The sequence below is a fragment of the Seriola lalandi genome, unplaced genomic scaffold (assembly GCF_002814215.2).
Source record: "Seriola lalandi dorsalis isolate HSWRI2012SDOR001 ecotype SW California unplaced genomic scaffold, Sedor1 jcf7180002054972, whole genome shotgun sequence".
Taxonomy (NCBI): Eukaryota; Metazoa; Chordata; class Actinopteri; order Carangiformes; family Carangidae; genus Seriola; species Seriola lalandi.
The window spans coordinates 6,783,271-6,804,233 of record NW_019525660.1 but is presented as its reverse complement, the minus strand read 5'-3'; the positions used below and the strand labels follow the sequence as shown (position 1 = coordinate 6,804,233).

Genomic DNA, 20,963 nt, shown 5'->3' with positions numbered 1-20,963 from the left:
AAAAAAAAAAAAAAAAAAACAGGTACATGAAAACAAACACCCTTTTGTAACTTATTAAAATATATCTGACAACTTCCAATCATGATGGTTTGATTTTTTTATTTTTCAAATGATTAAAATTTGCAACACCTTTATTGAACAAAGAAGAATAATTTCCATGATTATCAGTAGTTTTGCAATGTTGAGCTCTTGTTTAGCAAGAAGAGCTTGATCCATGTTGTACAGTGAACCAAACAGCGTGATGACCTGCGAAAAGATTCTTCAGTTGTAATTCAAAATGGGGATATTTATTAAACAGTGGTAAGACTATAGGATTATACAGTATGAGTGCCAGGTGGTTAGGTCATGAAGGCCTCTACAAATGGATGAGAGGCATTCACAGTGTCCCAACACTGAGAAAGGAGATTAAATCAATCTGCTTAACTATTCACAAGGTCTGGAAACAAGCTGTGTTAGCAACCTCAAGGAACACTCGGTAGAATATGCCGTGTTATGCTTTATTTACTGGCTGTCAGTCTACACTGTTCTTCTGAGGTAAGTGATACTATGCTATTCTGTACTTTATGCTTTAAAATGTAGCCATATTATATATATTTAATTAGTGATTTTGGAGCCATAAAATTACATAATAGTTGTAACTAACCTAGATTAAAGATAAAGTGATTGTGATTGTGATTTGCAACTGCAATGTGCATGATCCGTTGCTGTTTGGTGGGGACATTAACCATGAATAGTAACCAGAGCATATTGTTAGACTGTGGGAAGGTCTATAATTGTTACGCTAGCCATGTGAAGTGTACAGCTCATTAACCTCATTGCAGAGCTATTGCTAGCTTTCACATGGAGCTGGGTGAATGAAGGGACAGCTCTATGACGTGCATAGCAGTTCATCCACAAAGTATAGCTTTCACAATGCAAACTTTTAAAGTTGTTGATTTTTTTGCAATGCCTAAGGAGGCTTCATTTGGATTATAGTAGCACTGTGGGATGGTTGAATACAGGTTTGTTGGCTGGTGCCAGCCCCTGCGGGGGTGAAAAGGAGGAGCCAGCCATGGGGGCAGGAAGACAGGTCAAACTCCTGCTGTGGAAGAACTGGACCGTCCGCAGGAGGCAGAGGGTAAAATCCTCTCAGTCATTAACTACAAACTATATTTGTCAAGTTAGCTAAAATGCTTTCAGGTCTGATTCTTTGCTGATGATACCATCTAATTTTTTTTTCCAAAAATGGAGCCTGATCATGATCATCTATACAGTCCATGCTTAAGGATAAATTATGAAAATACCCCACTATACTTGTGTCAGAGTCAGGTTTATTTATGTAGCCCAAATTTGCATTAGAGGGTTTTACAGTCTGTACAACATATGATTAAACTAAAAAAAGTATTAAAGCATTTCCAGGTTTGAAGCACATAAGCACTTAAATCAGATTTCATGAAAATATCTCCTAAGCCTGCAGCATGTTCTGGTAAAACTGATCAGGAGACTTGGTCATAACATTTTGAAAGTTTTGAAAGTTATACTGTTACCACCAGTTAATGTCTGGATTATTTGTGTATTATTCAGTATTGTATTTATATCTGGTAAATTAACTTTTTTTTTTCTTCATATGAAATAGTATACTGTATGTACATATATATTATATATTAATTCGTCAGCATAATATTTGATGGGCTGTTAGCATCCTACTGACTTCAAGTCTAGGACTGCCACACCCATGTGAGACTAATTGATTGAGTAATAATAATAAATAATAATAATAATAATAGTAAAAAAGTGCTGAGGCATTCTTGGCCTATTGCACCAGTTTGCTATATGAACTGTCTCCAAGTTAACTTTTTTGGATTTTTTCATACATAAAACACTCACACACTAATGTCTGCTCATGTATTAAATTAATGAGTCACTCACTGCTTCCAAAGCAGTCATGTTCATTTTTAGAAAGTTTACGTTGTTCTGTTCCACCAGATACGCTTCTTTATGGAGATCATGTGGCCTGTTATACTGTTTATGGGACTGGTGTGGCTAAGAAGGGTGAATCCACTCTACCGTCAACATGAATGTAAGCAGCAACTCTGTCCTCTGTGGTCCATGGCATCCTATTCATGAATGTTGATAAATGACTTGTGTAGAGCCCTGAAAACGAACAGTGTCTCCTCTCCCTCAGGCCACTTCCCCAACAAGGCCATGCCCTCCACAGGGGTCCTGCCATGGATCCAGGGAATCTTCTGTAATGCCAACAACCCTTGTTTCCAGTACCCCACCCGTGGTGAATCTCCTGGCCTTGTGTCCAACTACAACAACTCCATGTGAGTATCATGCTGCGCTGGTAGAGGAAGATGGATCTAAGCCAGAGATGTTGAATTCCTATGAAACATTTGACCTGAGATGAAAAGGCAGACTTATTTAATGGAGTCAAAGAGAATGTGTTCAAAAGTCTCTGGATTATGTTTTACTTACCGTCATACATTACAGTCATGTATGAATCTTCCGTCAAGACTAAATGTGTGTGATCTGCTATTGATCTCACTTCTCAGATTGGCTCGGTTCTACTCAGATGCCCAGGAGCTTCTTTTTAGCGATCCGCAGTTTATCCAGCTCGGTCGCCTCTGGAGGGAACTGAATGCCATGAGTAACTTCATGGATACTCTGCGCATCCATCCTGAACACATCTCAGGTCAGTATTCCAGGCTTTCATCAACATACTGTGTTTTAGAGAGTGATGACTTTTTGTAAAACACATCTGCAGATTTAATAGAACTTGGAAACACAACCTGCAAGTAAACAAACCAGGCAAGATATCTTTTTGTTATTATGAATACATACTGATAGATGAAAGCTCGGAGTCACCATCTGATTGAAAAACAATGTCACAGTCTACATCATATCTCACACCTCTATTCCCATGAGTCCGTGTGTATTCGTACAGCGTAACAGGATTACATCACATGGTTTTAAGAAAGGCCCGTAATGTAAGCTGCTTACTTTCACCGCCAGCGTGTTGTTTATTTGGTGGGAGAGCTATTCACTTGCCCCCCCCATCCATGCCTCTCTTCTCTCCCCATGACAAAACACAGAAACGCTGATCCTATATCAAGGGACACCATGCTAGCAATCCACTGTCAATGTATGTAACTCAATGCTGTATGTACAGCATGTTTCCCTGCTGGCAAAATAAATCTTTATGATGGAAGTGGGATAAGGCTGAGTGCATTCCAGCCTGTGAATGATTATGTCTGGCAGCTCTCTATGCTGCCACTCTCATGGAGAAATATGTAGATGGACTAACAAAGATATGAGTCCACATTCCACACAAGTTCCCATGAAAGAAAGAAAAATGAATCATGTTGAGAGCCAAGTTATGTAACTGATGAATTTGACTCATCATGGTCATAGGAGACAGAAAATGTTTGAATGGATTTAATATTCACATTTCAAGGCCCTGGTTATGAACAAGTACAGCCAGGTGTATGTGCTCCATACAAATGTAGCCTCTGCTGCCTCCGAGGTACACATGTTGCCTTCATGTGTACCTCGGATATCTTTAGTTCCACATGTTATGATTGGATGCCCAACTTGCACATTCAAGCACAATGTTGGTTGTACAAAAGAAACACTGTGATGAAGCATCTGTTTTGACAGTTGTGTGTTGCTTTACCCAGATGCGTAATACCCCCGAGGACATTCATGTCAGCAGTCAGTGCCTCGTAAACTTTCAGGCAGTGTGAGTAACCTCGCCACAAAAACAAATGGCTACATTCAACAGAGATGACACCTTTTTTCTCACCACTTGACACAGTGGAGTGGAAGTTTTCTGTGAAGATTGAAGACAATTATCTGATGCTGCTGCTGATAACAAATACGCCTAAAAGCCCAATAATATATCACGTTTCTCTGCGACATTTCGCCCCTTTTGGCTAGAAACACACGTTTAAGACTTAAAAACTTTTCTATTCCATGTCCATTAATACATTCTTTCATCTAAAATCAATATCTCCGTTTCCACTCCCTTTCTTGATTTCATGTTCTGTACACTGTAGCTTCCAAAACAAACTTTATTCATGCACAGACAGGCCCCTGAAACAATGAGACAGTGCAGAGCTGGAGTGTCTTAATCCTGTGTTCCTGTCCTTTTAATCCTGCAGATTTGTCACAACTTGCCCAAAATATGTGCCACTAAATATCAAGATCAAAAGGAGCTTTAATAAATATGTGTTGGTAGACAGCATATGGTCATTGAACCCAGCTGCATGTGAATGTAAAATTAAAGAGCTGTCATTCACATTCCTTTTCATTCACTTGAACTGCTTCTGTGTTTCTGTTTAGGCCGAGGGGTAAAAGTGGAGACTATCCTGAAGGACGATGAAACTCTGACATCATTCCTGCTGAGAGACGTTCCTCTGACAGAGTCTGTGGTGAATCATTTAGTCAATGCTCAAATCAGGCCCGAACAGGTACACACACACTAATACGCATGCATAAACACACACCTGTCTGCCAGTCTTGACTCTACATTTTACCTTGCATGGCACCAGGGCTGTCACACTGTAAATGTTAACAACAATTCTTATATATCTAAGGACCAGAAATGACTGATTTGTTCACTCTGTAGTGTTTCAGGAAGGCAGTAGTTAATCCGTTTTGGTGTTTGAGTAATTGTGCAGTGGTTTCAGATGAACAGGTCATGTTCCCAGGTGTGACTGTAGGTGTGAATGTAAGTGTCTGTGTATGAATTGAAGTTTCCAACTTGTTCATTCTTGTGCAACTGTGGCAGGGACATGATGAAAGTTAATTTTAAAATCAGTGCAGATGTGCACACCTGCTATATCCAAATTAAAGGAAAGGTAATTCAGACAGGATGACTAGTTAGTACTTCATATTTGAAGTTAGGCTGACCAGCATCCAACAACACCATTACTGGATTATATACAGTGGCTTAAGAAAGTATTTAAGCCCCCTCACTTTTTCACACTTTTACCCATTTATCTGCACTAACTGCACCAACCACTAACCTCAAAAACAAAATTTTCATTTATTAAAAATCAAAAACTGAAATCTTTCATTTACAGAGGTATTCAGAGCCTTTAATATCTCACTCCACACTGTGGTCAGGTGCATCCTGTTTGCTTTAATTATCCTTGAGATGTGTGATTAAGTCCACCAGTGATAAATTGCACTGATTGGACATAGTTTAGAAAAGCTTATTCCTGTGTATATAGGGTCCCTTAATTCACACTGCATGTCAGGGAAAAAACAATGAAGTCAACTCTCTGAACTCTCTGTAGACCTCTGTGATGAAACTGTGGTTATGCATAGATCAGAGCAAGGGTGGGGTTAGGGTATAAAACCGTCTCTAAAGCTTTGAGTCTTCCCAGGAGCATAAAGACCTCAGTAACTGTGAAAAATGGAAGACGCTTGGAACCAGGACTCTTCTTAGAGCTGGCCATCTGACCAAACCGAGTAACTCGGCAAGACGTGCCTTGGTCAGGGAGGTGACCGAAACCCAACATTAACTCTAATGGAGCTTCAGAGGTCCTCTGTGGAGATGCAGAACCTGCTGGAAGGTCAACCATCTCAGCAGCTCTCCATCAATCAGGCCTCCCTCCATGGTTGAGTGGCTGGAGCAAAAGCCACTTTGAGTAAATGACAACCTGCTCGAAGTTTGTCAGACAGCATTTAAAGGACTCTAAGAGCATGAGAAAAAAATGTTCTGGTCCAATGAGACAGAAACTTTGAGCAAGAATCAAAACACTATGTCTGGCGAACACCAGGCACTGCTCCTCACCTGGTTAATACCATCCCTATATAACCCCTATAGAGAAGCATGGTGGTGGCAGCATTATGCTGTGGGGGCGGTTGCGGGGCTTCTCAGCAGCAGGGCCAAGGTGACTGCCCAGAACTGAGGGCGGGATGAATGCATCCAATTACAGCGAAGTCCTTGAAGAAAAACCTGCTCCAGAGTCCATATGACCTGAGACTGGGGCAATGGTTCACCCTTTAGCATAACAATAACCTGAAACATACAGTCAAGACAACACTGGAACTTCTTCCTGACTGATTGTCCGTCAGTTACCCAAAGCAGCTTTTACTGCATTCCCTGAGTTGAAGTGCAGTAACCTATATCTCCTGTCCTTCTTTTTTGCAGTTTGCCTTTGGGGTCCCAGACTTGCATTTAAAAGACATCGCCTGCAACCTGAACTTGCTGGAGCGATTCCTTATTTTCCCCAGCCGTCGTGGACTCTATGCTGTTCGCAATGCCATGTGTATCCTTACCCCACAACGGCTGCAGATCATCGAGGACAAATTCTACGCCAATGTCGACTTCTTCAAGCTCTTCCGGCTGGTCAGTGCTTGTATATCCTGGGATTTAGAAGGCTGATAAGTTACTTGTTACTTTTCTGCCCAATCAATATCTGTCCATTCTCAGCCCTGTCTCCGCATTTACATACTGCTCATAAACATGCCAAGAGTCTTTAAAGCCATCTATTGATGTCTGACAGTATGCAGCTTATAGATGCACCATTCGCCTTGACAGAGTTATCCATTCACTTCATGAATAGAGGCCTGTATGCGGCTGTAACTGAATGAGTCCAAATTGGGATGTTGCCATGTTTATTAAGTTGTTTGCAAAGATTTTCAAAGGGTCACTCAGATAAGGCTGAGCCAAGTTCTGGCTGAATAGTTATCGGAATAGTTATCCAGCAGTGTCATTTAAGTGTTAACTTTATGCACTGGACGTGTCTAATGAATGCATTAATCTGGTTGACAAGTTGATTTAATGATATACCTGACTGCCAAATAAGACCTCCTTTAGCTAATTGAAAATGGCTCATGAATATTAGGAGACATTTCAACAGCTGTGTTTATTATACTCTGTCTGTACAAAAATATTAATATATTATATTATATATCATAGAATAACATTGACAGGGTGGCTCCAGGTGAAAGTCGTCAGTAATATCAGGAAGATGTCCCTCATACTTTAACACTCAGAGAATTATCTCTGGTTGCACCTTATGTCTGACTTCAGGGGTTTGTGCTCAGATCACATCTGGATCAAAACAACAAGCTGACACAGGCCTATTGTCTGACAAACAGCATGTTTAAAGTCAGGAGACACAACGGATAAACAGCTGTTAGTATTTTTCTTCAATACAAAGACATCATTTTCCATTCAGATAAATGTGTATATTACAGATAACCATGAAAGATCATTTTCAGGTGGTAGTATTTTACATTTCAAAAAAGTGGAATATTCAAAGTGTAAATATCACCCAGTGTTGTAGAAAAAAGATAAGTTATAATAATATCATTATACACAACCATGATCTGTTAGTACAAATAAGAAAATACTAGTAATCAATATGTATAAATTATGGCTGAAAAAACATATATTAATAATTCCTGCAGCATTTTGTACAATTTTAGTTAGTTAGTTAGTTTTAATTAGTTTTAATTATTTTCACTTCCTAGGTTGAAAGCAAAATTGAGAGAAATTGTAATTGCAAGCGCAAACAGAACAAAACGACCTCCAAAAATGAATGAACTGAAATCACTTATTTGAGGAAACTGGTTGACCTTATTACATTTTAGCAAGGCCTTATTTATGTGCAAATGACTTTGAAAATGATTCAGTTTGTGTTCCAACTCTGCCAACCTGCTTCTTCAAATAGGGAGGCGTGAAGACTTGTGAAACAGCCATGAGCATTAGCGGAGCAGACGGACTTGGCCTCTTTCTGTAATTAGCTTAGGGAGGATCCTCTCTTTAGTAATCACAGGGCACTGAGAGTAAAAATGGACTGGAAACAGACGGCAACAATGGCTGCCCTCTGCCTTGTCTTCATCCAGGCACAATCACATGCAACTATGCCAAGTGTATTTAGTTATCTGTCTGTCTGTACTGTAGCAGGAAAATGCTTAAACTTTAGTCTCCGTATCGCTCTCTCTCACACACTGGGATAGGAAGAAATGTCAAAGAGGAAGGATGTCTCCTCTGGCAGTTCTGTGTCTTGGCCTCGTGCTGCTTCCTGAACCTTTAGCCTATTGTGTTGTGAGCTGGCTGGAAGATCTCTGGGCAAAACCAGCAGATCAAGAGAAAGCAGTACTCAGCAGATATAAGGGAAACTTACAGTATTTCTGTTTTTTCTCTTTGGTCCATTAAAACACGTTAACGCCACACATTTTATCCCTATATTAATAAAATATTTTCATTTATAAAGTTGTTTAGATTTAAAATTGTTTTGACATTGAGCTTTCAATAATGTTTGTAAAAAAAAAAAAAAAAAGGCAACAAGATTATCACGGAGATGATGAGGTCTCTGCACTGCAGTCATACTGTAAGAGACATGTGGTAGTGGGCTAGACATCAGTTTCAGATGTTTTACAGCGCAAACAGATACTGCTTTGTGGCCTCTCTTCTTATTGGCTCACAGAACTCTAGAGGGAAGCCTGAGAAAGGAGATGTAAAACTATATCAAGTGGCTTTTGGTACTTGAAACCTGAAATAATTCTTCTTATGGATATCAAAACCTCAAATAAAGCACTGGGAAAATTGAAAGTATGAGACCTTTAACTTTATCATGTTACCTGGTCAGGCTGCATATTGGGCGTTATCAAGGGCTGGTAGCGACTCTTATCCTTGTTGCTCTTCAAAACAGAGAAAGTGACACCAGAGAGGAGACATCTTTAACATCCTTTGTGTCAGGAAGAAATTGGGTGGGTGGAAGTGTGGTGTTAATGTTGAGAAAAATATACTGCACATTTACAGTTTAGAGATTGATTGATTGATTGATTGAATAAAAGTTTTCACTAATTAAAGGAAAACACATTATAGGATTCATATAATAATAATTTTTTTGTGTTTCTCTGTAGCTTCCTCTTGTTCTGGATAATCACTCTGGAGGCATTGACATTCACTTCTGGGTACGGGTCGTCTCTGCCTCCTCAGACAAACTGCGCGAGGTAAGGCCCATGCAGCCCCAGTCCAATTCTATTCAAAAGTTCACTGTCTACTATTTTTAGCCATCAGGAAACAGTTGCTTCCTCTTGCCTGAGTTTTTACGCAAACACAGACAGTAGGGGGACATCATTTAGTGCGTATGAGGAAGGCTAAATCCAGAACAGGCCCATTTAGCCTCAAAAACAGATACATCATCAGTACGGGACCATCGCAATGGAAACAACACTGAAGCTGCAGGAACAGGTGAAACCTCCAGACATTAAAGTTGATGAAACAAAAACACCAGTGGTGAATGAAAGATCTGTTTATGTGTCTCTCTGTGTGCCCATTATTTTGTTTGAACTTATCCACATCAATGCAACCATATCTTCCCTTCTGTCAAGTGTTTTGCAGTTTAGTGTAAGATGTTGTGTTTGCGCAATTGTATCAGTGTAATTTGTGTTGTACCTTTATTGAGTGTAAATGGATGAGTGGAAATACTTGCTTTGTTTGTTGTGGAGGTTTCCATGGGATATTTAGTGTAGCTGACGATCTGACATCCTGTTGGCGAGACAATCGTCTCTGTCTCGACGATAGGTGACGTGAAACCACTCTCGGTCATTCCCCGCCAATACACAGTATAAAATCAGATGTGCCCTTCAGAAGATAACAAAGCCAAAAAGAAAAAAAAAAAGAAAAATGAATTGTTGCTATTTGAACATATTTTTATTTTTAAGGTAGCATAGCATTGCTGTCCTGTCAAAACCATGTATCCAGAAAATGGCAATTTTCTTTGACGACCAGTCTTGTTTTCAGCTCTGTGGCAATGCATTTTTCAGATAAGTGGTTTATTTGCCTTATTTCTGAACCCCTAAAGGAACATAATTCTTTAGTTTACTACAAAAATTCAAAATCCAGATCTGGAGATATATTGTTTTCTCTGGACAGCAGTGATAGATAGGTAGACTGTCTCTTATGAAAATTTACAAAAAGACTTTAGGTATGTGATGACTTTATTTTACAAAAATGGCATAATGGCATTTCAAATTTCTGGTGATACTGTATGGTTATCATGTGTACAGTATACTATTTTATATGGTCCTCTGTGAAGGTTATCTTGGTACAATGACCTGTAAATGTCCTGTAATTTCACATTTACTTGGTATCACCCTAGTTTTTCTCATTTTTATGTATTTCATGGCTAACAGTCTGTCAAATTATGTCTTATAGAGCAATGATCTAATAACTGCTGCAGGGTCTGGAAGTGATTTTCCCACTGTAAATCCACATTAGGTTTATGCATACAATACCATTATTAGGCCTATTCCTCAATCTTCAAGTATTGGAGTCTCCTCCATGATTTACACATAATAGGGCTGTGACCTTCACTTAAAAATGGGTCAGCTTCTAGACAGTTTGATGTAGTAATCAACTCTAAATATCACAGTAGCCATGAGGAGTAGATGTCATCGCTGTGGAGGAGATGCTAGTCAGAGGTGCTGCAAATTCAGATCGTTGAATTATTGCTGTTGTGAGCATGACATTGATCCACAGCTGATGATCTACATTAATTGATCAAAAAATTGAAAGTGAATGATTTAAACTGTTGAATGTAAGAGTTCCACAAAACCCTACATTCAACCGTACAAAGTGGCACAGGCTACCAGATTTTATGTTTGCAACTTGGCTCCTTGGGAGATGTAGGTGACTAAAGTTTGAATATATATGATCTAATACTTCTGACTTTTTACCAATTCACCAGATATTTTCAAATGCAGTCTTATTTGTTGTGATATTTATGCCTATCCAAGCCTCAGAAGAACTTTAACTTCCAGTAACCCAACAGCGTACAATGACCAGTGAAAAAAATTTATGGGACTTTCCGTCACAAAACTGGACATCCTAACAGTCTCATTGCCCACTCATTTATAAATTTGCACTGGACATATCATGATATGATGATATCATCCTCGCTTTTCTTGCATTATCTTTCTACAGTTGTTCCAGAGAAATAGCTCCAGGGAGCTTCTCCAGGTTGTGACTCCTCTCTTCCAGAACAATCTGTCCTTCAGGCAGGTGATGGCAGCTGCCTCCCGCCTGGTCTGTGGCTACACCGAGGGGGCTTTCTCTCGAGTCACTTCCTTTAATTGGTATGAGGACAATAACTACAAAGCCTTCCTTGGAATCAGCAGTGGCAGTGCACAGGGCCACTACACGTACGACAACAGCACCAGTGAGTGGACCATATATTAGTATGACAGATATAAGATAAGTCATCGTATGTATACATATGCATATATGCATACATCTATATATATATATATATATATGTGTGTGTATATATATGTTGGTGTGTACAGTGACACTTGGGTTTTGAATGAAATTAAGTTAAACTTTTGAAACATTTCTAAATCCTGTTTGTATTCATAACTCCTCACATGTGTCTCTGTTTTTTACAAAACATTTTGGGCTCTTTTTCTCCTATATATTTCATCCAGACTGCACCCAATTTGGTACTTTGCATTTTTGGATAAACATTGCAACTTTATTTCATGACGTGCGACTGTTTTCCTATAATTGGCTGCCAACTTCTTGTCAACATGTTCTGCCTGACAGTGATATTGACAGTGTTTGCACATAATCTTTCCCTCCAGCTCCTTTCTGCAATGATCTGATGAGAGAACTGGAGTCCAACCCTGCCACCAGGATTGTGTGGAACTCTGTCAAGCCCATGCTGATGGGACAGATCCTCTACGCCCCCGACTCCCCAGCTGTCAGGCAGATTATACGAAATGTAAGCAGCACACTTGCTGAATCTTCATATAGTACCATGGTTTAATACATTTTACAGGTTGAGTCATCTTTCTATGATTCGGCCATTTACACTGAAAACCTATCGTTGATTGATATGACACAATTGTGGCATTTAGCATGTAAGTGGAAGAACTTGTAAACCCCTCAGGCCTGGTAGTACTCTGGAAAAAAACTTTTCTATTAGACAAGATGTGGTTCATTTTACTTTTTGCTTTTTTTTGCTTTTACAAGAGAATTGTGTGGTTGGGTTATAAGAAGTAGCAGGTACAGAAACTCAAAGATGGAGAGATAATTGAAACTTCATGAAAATAAATAAAGAAGATTTCCCAGATTAGCACCTCTAGATTTTTTCTATTAGTCCAGGACATCCATATCTTTGGTTTGCTTCAGAGCAGGCGAGCCTATACTGCAGTGAACAATGCATTTGCCCTCAAAAGAGGATCATCTCTCCTCATGTCATGTCCAGCCCTTTGTTTCTAGATGTAGGTACGTGTTGGTCAAAGCCCCTCAGGGGGGCAGCAGTCATGGATGGCTTGGTTGCAATGGACGAGCACAAGCTGATCGGCTGTGGTGACTACCAGGCAGTCTAGTGGCGCCATGGCTTTGTCAGTGTTATGTAAGCAGCAAGAATCTGTCCTTCAAGACGTGTGATAACACACACATAGCTGTGTTTCCTCTTTCCCGACCTTTAGTGCCCTCTTTGTTTCCCTCTTCCCTTAGATCGGGATCTTAATTGCACTAAGACACTAATGACCAAGGGGTCCATCCATTACTTTACAAGACAAAAAATATGACCTCTATAGGCTCTTTGTCTTCATCTTAACTCTGTCAGGCATCAGTGTATTTCACAGGAAATGCCACGTCAAGCGCCATGCCTTCAAACATATGTTGTTATTCTCTATGTGACTGCTCTGATCCTGTCATCGCTGCTCTTTGCTGTATTTTCTTACTCTTTGCAAACACTGGAGGGACAAGGAAGTTAAACATTTCCTTCATAAAACTAGAGTCAATTTGGTTATTTTACTTTAAAATACTTAGAAGAACTGATTGCTTTGCTATTTTTGGCTCAAAATGGTATACACCCAACATGTTCAATAATAGAAGACAAAATTTAAACTGAGCATCTTCAACTCCTCCTGCTGTTATCCAAATATAGCCATATGGAAGTCCTCTACCATGAATGTTTTAACAGAAGAATTACCCGGGAAGTTGGAACCAGTCATTGGCATTCATGAACAGACTGAATCTGAGATTATTTATCTACAATATTGAATTTACCTTGTGTTCATTTGGGGAGTAAAATTGACAAATGTTCTCACTGGCTATGAAACATAGTATGACAATCATAGAATACCATATATATTTACTCTTTCAGCCACCTGATGTGTTTGTCACCTCCTTGACAAAGATGAATAAGTAGTGTGTGTAAGGGCTTTGTATTTTTTTTTATTGAGTCTAGATAATTGTGGCGCTGAATACTCACTACTTTGTTGCAACATTATATTTACTATTCTGTATGTATGCATGGGCAAAGAACTCCCAACATCTTGGCTAGCTACAAGGTCCTTCAACAGCGCTGTTGAAGAAATCACCTTAAAGACCCCACCGCCACCCCACCCCCCCAAACCCCCCTCTTTCTTTTCCCTGCTATTTTAAACTGCCCTGGGGAGTGAGGAAGTGCTCACTTGTGGGAACCTGACTGAGATTCACTGGGCAGGGTGAATACATTCGGCCAGTTGTCACCAACGGCCTCCATTGTCACCCCAGCTCCATTGTCCCCATTGTCACCCAAAATCAGACACACACAAGAGGCGTTTAATTGGGTGTACTCTTGAGCGCTTTCATCCCCCAATGCACATGACTGAATACTGAAATAGCCAGTGTTTGGTATTTGTCACACAAAGCACTGTACCAACACACATCCAGGGTTTTAACGATAAGCGTGCAGTAAATATTTGACGATTTGGCACTGAGTGCATTTGTTGCACAGTTGCTGGTTATCTGAACAGGCCTGGGGGAATTCTTTGTGTGAGAATGTGTGTGTTGTCTTTTCAAAAGCCTGTTTTCACAGAGAGTTTAATGTGGGAATGGTATGTAGCAGGAGATTAGGAGAACTGTGACAGTGTGTGTATTTGAGTCTGTGAGTGTTGTGTACACATGTGCGCGTGTACACATGTGTGGATTTGACATTCACCCCAACATTGTTGATGTCTTCTATGTGAGCTAAATGTGGGTATTTACATGTGTCCATATATTTCTATACATGTGCCCATCTCTCTTGCAGGCTAACACTACATTTGAGGAGCTGGAGAGGCTGAGGACCATGGGGAAGGCCTGGGAGGAAGTGGCTCCTCAGATCTGGGCTTTTTTCCAAGATGGAATCCAAGTCAAGATGATCCGGGTAGGACAACAATATGGTGTTACTGAATAATTAGGTGTAAATAGTACACCAGAACACCATAAATAATGAAGACAGGGATAAATTAAGTTTATCAAATTATGTCTTCACCGTAGAAACTCCTTGAACATTGAACCAGATATTGGAAGAGTCAGTGAATAAAGATTGCATGCAGCATTTAAATCACTTTAAACTAACAATTAACTTCAGTTGTGGTTCAAAATTACATCTACATACCAGCCCTACTGTGCCTAATACAGCAGATATGATCAGGATCTTCCTTTGCGTTGCTGTTCAGCTAACATCCAATCCTTAACAACTGTCTCTTTGAATGAGATGATTAATGATGCTGTTGTTCTTTTATCCTGATCTTTTACTCACTGATAACTGCTTAGGTCTCAGGAGTTAAAAGTTTCCTCCTTGAATATAGAACCTTATCTTACCAAAATATGCCATCTCTTTCCCTTTTCCATTTATCTGTCTCTTTCCTACCTCTCTATAAGCTGTGACTATTATATTTTTGGCCCTGTTTGCTTCCCTTTCACTGATGGAAAAAACAAGACAAAAGACAAATAAATGGTGAATGATGAATAAATGATGAGGAAGCTAAACAATTTTAATAACATAACTTTGAATTTTTCTTTCTGAATTCCCCACTATTGCTTCCCCTGTCTTTTTTCTTCTTAGTTCTTTGTTATGAAATGTTATTGTGTTCCTGCTGGTGTCTCAGCAATGTCTTCCTTGGAAAAAAAAGGTTCTTGCTCTAAATGGAAAAAACAGGGTAAAGAAAGGTTATTCCCCTCCTTCCTTTTGTTTCAGGACACCATCTGTAATCCATCAGTGATGGATTTCATTGACAGGAGTCTAGAGGAGGCGCCGTTCTCCTCCAAACACATCCTCAACTTCCTGTACAATGGCCCACCAGAGGACCGTCCAGATGACGTGCCTGATTTTGACTGGCGAGACATCTTCAACCTCACTGACCGTGTCATTCGGATGCTCAACCAATATGGGGATGTGAGTGGGCATTACTAAAAACGTTGCGGTTTTGTTTGTGTAGAATAGAATAGACTTGTTGGCAAAATGCATGTGCCGCTCAAATACATCTGGCTGGGAAATACTGTCAATGTGCACTTTATTAGGAACACCTGTACACCTGTTCATTCATACAGCTATCCAATCAGCCACTCATATGACAGCAGCGCAGTGTATAAAATCCTGCATATACAGGTGAGGAGCTTCAGTTCATGAGAGCAGTAGTTCTGTGGACGTAGACACCTTGTTGATGAGAGAGGTCAGAGGAGAAACTGTGGTGAACAGAAAAGCATCTCAGAATGCACAACACATCTAAGGTGGATGGACTACAACAGCAGAAGAACATGTCAGGTTCCACCCCTCAACAACACTGGACAGTTAATGACTGGAAAAACGTAGCCTTGTCAGATATGAATTCGGATTTCTGCTGAGGCACACAGATGTTAGGTCAGAGTTTGGCCTCTACATAATGAATCCATAGACCCAAGCTGCCTTGTGTTAACAGTCTAGGCTGGTGGTGGTGGTGTGATGGTGTGGGGAATATTTTCTTGACACACTTTGGGCCCTTAATACCGATCAATCATGGTTTGAATTTCACAGTCTATCTGAGTATTGTTGTTGACCATATTCATCCCTTTATGGCCACAGTTACCATCTTCTAATGTCTACTTCCAGCAGGATAATGCCCCATGTCAAAAAGCAAAAGTCGTCTCAAACTGGTTTCATGAACATGACAGTGAGTTCAGCGTGAACTTCAATGGCCTCCCCAGTCTCCAGATCTGAATCCAGTAGAACACCTTTGGGATGTGGTTGAACAGCAGATTGGCAGCAAGTATGTGCCGCTGACAAATCTGCAGAACTGATGTGATGCGATCATTTCAACATTGAGCAGAATCTCAAAGGAAAGTTTCCAACATCTTGTGGAAGGCAGAACTGAGGCTGTTTTGAGAGCAAAGGGAAGCTCTATCCAGTATTAGTATGGTGTTTTTAATAAAGTGCTTGCTTAGTACATTTACCAGCGTACATAATTATACTGACTAGTCAAAGAGAGCTCTAAATTTCCGGATGAAAATAAGGTGTCAAGATCATTTGCTATCTTTTTTATCTTTTCCCCCGTTGGACTGTAATAGTAAGAATGTGGATTGTTTTTCCACATTTCACTTCACCTGAAATGTCAAGTTCTAGGACAAGCCTATTCATGAAATAATCAAATTAGGCACAGGTCTTGTCATTTGTTGATTTCAATACCTCAGTTGCCTGACCGCTGTGTGCTGAATACCACTCTTGACGTGATGTGAGAGTTTAGATAAGCTGTCTTTACACTCTGCAATTTGTCTCCCTGTCCAGAGACATGGAAATCTACCCAGGTGGGCGAGAGCCAGAGAAACAAACTAGCTGTCAAGTCTCTTTTGTTTACTGCTGATGCAGTGGAGGGAAAGAAAAAAAACAGAAGAAAACACATCACATACCTTCTCGTGAAGGCCCTCCACATTTAAAGTGGGCCAGTTTATTTGAAACAAAGTTGAAATCACCCTTCTTCTTGCGGGAGCTAATGTGGATGAGAGGCCTATCGCCCTGGGGGGTGACATGGGGGGCACCTGGGGGCATGGCTGGGTGGATGGTTGGTGCTCACTGTTTTTGTGCAAGTTGAAGCTTACAGCACTTGAGTGTGACAGGGAGAGTGGGAACGATTGAGGCCGATTAGATACAGCTGTCACTCCATCCACCATCCTTTATAAAGCAGCAACAATGACCATGGGCTTGATGGCTGCTTGGCTGCATGTTGGTGGCATGCATGCGTATCACACCACACAGTGGGGCTGCAGTGTTAGTCGATGAATGCTTGGGTGAATTAAGGGACGGCCTTTGAGATTTGGACCATTTGTTGTGCATGTCTAGAATACACTATGTATGTATACCATACCATATTAGCATGTATTTTCACTGCATGTCTCTGTTTCCAAGGCAAATTGTACGTGTGTGCTTTGGCTTTGGGTGAGATCTCACTGGTAAATAGTTGTTTTGGAGTCTTTCCTCTTGGATCAAGGCCCTCCCTATTTGCATTAGCCTACAGTGAATGGCTATATCAGACATGTTTTACAGGGAATAGACAACCACTGCTCAAATGTAACTGCAAATGCGCATGTAGAGTGTAGATCAGAGACGTCACTCAACACTTGAACCTCTGGTGTTTTTCAACATTAAAAAAAATATATACTCACCTAGCTAAATGCTAAGACCAAAAGATTAAAAAAGAAGGCCTTTGTTGACTAAATTCAGACATCTGATCTTCATTTTGAAAGTAATAAGATTTTAGCCACTCTTGGAATGGAAGTGTTCTGTGTCTGATCTGGTGGAAGATCTCAACATTGACAGGACAGATTGACACAATGTTTTGTAAACACATTCATGGTCCCAAGAGGATGAACTCTATTATGACTTTGGTGATCCCCTGACTCTTCATCTAGGTCCAGTATAAGCTTCAGATTTGTGGTTTCGAGTTGTGACATTTAGTTCAGACGTTTATGCCCCCCTCAGGATAATTTCTAATAACTCTGGTGATCTATTAACTTGTCATCTTGCAACATCATTGGGTCAAAATTTCAGTTTGACTAATACTTTGGTTACAAATACTTTGGAAGCAAAACTAATGACATTCCCCCTTTTGTTTATGGTGAATATGATAAATAAACCTGGTAAATGTTACCATTAGCATTGTCACCATGAGTATGTTAGCATGCTGACATTAATATTTTGCTTAAAGCACTGCTTTTTTAATGCTGTTTTGCTGATCCTCCTCTAAATCGCAGGTCTGAGATCAGTCCATTTATATGTTGGTCTCTGTCTTGCTCGTCCTCCCTCATCCAGTGTGTCATCCTGGATAAGTTTGTGGCTCTGCCTGATGAAGATGCCATCACTCATCAGGCTTTGGACCTTTTGGAGGACAGCAAGTTCTGGGCAGGTCTTGTCTTTGTGAATATGTACCCTTGGACCACCAAGGTGCCGCCTCATGTGAAGTTCAAGATCCGTATGGATATTGATGCAGTGGAACGCACCAATAAGGTCAAAGACAGGTTAGAATCAAAAGCAAGTTTAAATAATGGGTTTAGCATAACAATGATAAACTTGGACACTAATTATGTACGTGTTGCTCAGGTACTGGGATCCTGGCCCCAGAGCTGATCCTATGGATGACCTCCGCTATGTTTGGGGCGGCTTTGCTTACCTTCAAGACATAATAGAGCATGGGATCATCAAGACTCACACAGGAAAGGAGTGGCCCCTGGGTGTTTACCTTCAGCAGATGCCCTACCCTTGTTATGTGGATGATCTGTGAGTAGAAACCATGATCTTATAGTAACTTTACACAAAGTTCAATCACATTTACAACAGAATTCATCATTGACTTAATTTTAGCTTTTGATTTTTCAAGGTATCATTTTCAGTCACAATTTAGTGTTACAGTACTTGGAATCGCACAGTTAAGGTTTCCTGCATCAATCAAAACATTCTTCTCCTTCATTTTATTCTCCTCTATACAGATTCATGCTGACACTGAACCGCTGTTTCCCCATCTTCATGGTACTGGCCTGGGTCTACTCTGTGTCCATGATAGTCAAGAGTATAGTTCTAGAGAAGGAACTCCGTCTGAAGGAGACCCTGAAGGCCATGGGCGTCACCAATGGTGTCATCTGGTCCACGTGGTTTATTGACAGCTTCATCATGATGGGCACTAGCACCGCTCTCCTCACCGCCATCATCATGGTGAGGAAAATTTACCAACGTTCCTCTCTTTGTCTCTTTGTCTATATATACCAGCTCTTACAGTGTGTGTAGACTTTTTGTCCCCTACGTTCCAGTACATTTCTGAGGTACTTCATTTTGGATTTTCACTTTTATGGCATTCAGTTGCCATTGTTACCATTAGATTTCATGCTATAATTCATATTTTACCAGAGACACTTAATACACATGAGATACTATTCACTCTTAATGATTAATACAATGTGTCTCTGATCATGTTAATGAGCCTGGCTGTAAATGTCATGATACCACCCAGTTTTACTGCGAATCATTATCAGATCTTTTTCCTTGAAATAATTCATTAATGATAACGGCTCACCGATAGCATACTTACACTATTAATCATTAATGAAAGAACGATGAATACCATGACATCATGGGAATTATGTCATTGGCTTTGCAGGAATGATGGTCAATGATTAACACTTCTACCTTGTAAAAGTGACAAGTCCTCTCATTATAGTAAGATAGGCTGTTCTGACCTCTAGTGGTTAATTTGTATAAACCAACGTGTTATACTGAGGTTACCTCAACAAAGAGTCAGTAGTCATTTATTGTTTTTGCCCTGTTTTCATTTAGTAAGATTACTTAAAACTATTTTTAAATTCCAGGGTTTAGGGAAATTAGTTTGATGCATTGAAATGATTATGCAAAATATAATCTGTTGAATATCAAATACAATATAAACTACAAAAAATGTTAGTTTTAATGCTACTTAAACATTTCACAAGGAAAATCTGTGTTAATCTATGTGTTTCTCTCTGGCCTACAGGGAGGGAGGGTACTGAACTACAGCAATCCCATCATCCTCTTCCTCTTTCTTCTCACCTTCACTGTGGCTACCATTATGCAATGCTTCCTCCTCAGCGTCTTTTTCAACCACGCCAACCTGGCAGCAGCCTGCTGCGGCATTGTTTACTTTACCCTTTACCTTCCACACATCTTCTTCTTCGCCTGGCAGGACCACATCACCAAAGACATGAAGATCCTGGTGGTGGGTGTCACATGGCTTGAGAATAAAATACGTTATAAACAAGCTATAATAAATATATATATATTAAAGATCTAGCGAATCATTAAAGTGAGTAAACTTTGCCACATAATGTAAGTCTAGCCTCATCTATGGTATCAGTCCAGGAAAGTTCTCATGCCTCTTTCCTCAGAGTCTGCTGTCCCAAGTGGCGTTTGGCTTTGGGACAGAGTACCTGTCGAGGTACGAAGAGCAGGGTCTGGGTCTGCAGTGGGACAATATCCAGACCAGCCCTCTGGAGGGGGACGAGTTCTCCTTCCTCACCTCCATCTGCATGATGAGCCTGGACACTGTACTGTATGCTGTGCTGGCCTGGTACCTGGACAATGTCTTCCCTGGTCAGTGTATATGTCATATTACTTTATTATATTACAGATCATTTCTGGGACACAGGATGATTGATTGATCTACATTACAGTAGCTCAGGTGTTAAATATTTTTTTTCTTTTGATCACAGGACAGTATGGAATTGGTCGACCATTTTACTTCCCCCTCCTCCCCTGTTATTGGCTCAACACTGTGACTCCAGCTTGTAAGCATATCATTTACAAACCTATCCTAAAATGAATATGTCTAATTTTTGTCTAAAATACAGAGGATCTGGACTGTAAAGTGTCTGTGACATGATTGAATCTGCATTCTGTTATTTTTCTGAAAGGCAACAACACACTTGAGTTGGAGAAAAAAGGCTTTGATAACCTGGCAAACAAGGAGCAAGGAGAGCAGCAGAAAAAAGAGGAGGAAGAAAATGAAGAACAGGAGAAAAACCAGGAGAAACCCAAGACCCTGGAGGAGACCGCCTCATGTGAACACCAGGATCAGCGGGAAAGGCTGGGGAAGGGGAACCAGGCTGAGGGTCAGGAGAACCAGGAGAAAGATGGTATAATAGCTGCATATTGTTTGCTTTTTAATATATATTAAAAAAAAAACTTCAGTCTTTTATCAAG

The 20,963-nt window shown here is 40.2% G+C and overlaps 1 protein-coding gene across 3 annotated transcripts in view; it reads left to right on the top strand.

Moving 5' to 3' along the window:
• The first annotated feature begins 1,005 nt into the window (after positions 1 to 1,005).
• Positions 1,006 to 20,963, top strand: part of abca4a (ATP-binding cassette, sub-family A (ABC1), member 4a) — a 36,122-nt gene continuing 16,164 nt past the window's right edge. For 2 of the 3 annotated variants that reach the window (XM_087171702.1, XM_023398076.2), the window contains exons 1-18: positions 1,006 to 1,117; positions 1,966 to 2,059; positions 2,165 to 2,306; positions 2,535 to 2,674; positions 4,324 to 4,451; positions 6,143 to 6,340; positions 8,869 to 8,958; positions 10,934 to 11,168; positions 11,590 to 11,729; positions 14,034 to 14,150; positions 14,967 to 15,164; positions 18,051 to 18,256; positions 18,339 to 18,515; positions 18,725 to 18,947; positions 19,759 to 19,980; positions 20,150 to 20,354; positions 20,474 to 20,548; positions 20,675 to 20,896. In XM_087171702.1, the coding sequence (XP_087027828.1) occupies positions 1,052 to 1,117; positions 1,966 to 2,059; positions 2,165 to 2,306; positions 2,535 to 2,674; positions 4,324 to 4,451; positions 6,143 to 6,340; positions 8,869 to 8,958; positions 10,934 to 11,168; positions 11,590 to 11,729; positions 14,034 to 14,150; positions 14,967 to 15,164; positions 18,051 to 18,256; positions 18,339 to 18,515; positions 18,725 to 18,947; positions 19,759 to 19,980; positions 20,150 to 20,354; positions 20,474 to 20,548; positions 20,675 to 20,896 (2,878 nt within the window). In that variant the 5' untranslated portion in view covers positions 1,006 to 1,051. Of the gene's footprint in view, positions 1,118 to 1,965; positions 2,060 to 2,164; positions 2,307 to 2,534; positions 2,675 to 4,323; positions 4,452 to 6,142; positions 6,341 to 8,868; positions 8,959 to 10,933; positions 11,169 to 11,589; positions 11,730 to 14,033; positions 14,151 to 14,966; positions 15,165 to 18,050; positions 18,257 to 18,338; positions 18,516 to 18,724; positions 18,948 to 19,758; positions 19,981 to 20,149; positions 20,355 to 20,473; positions 20,549 to 20,674; positions 20,897 to 20,963 lie in introns of those variants that run through there. The other variant, XM_087171701.1, reaches the window with a different exon arrangement.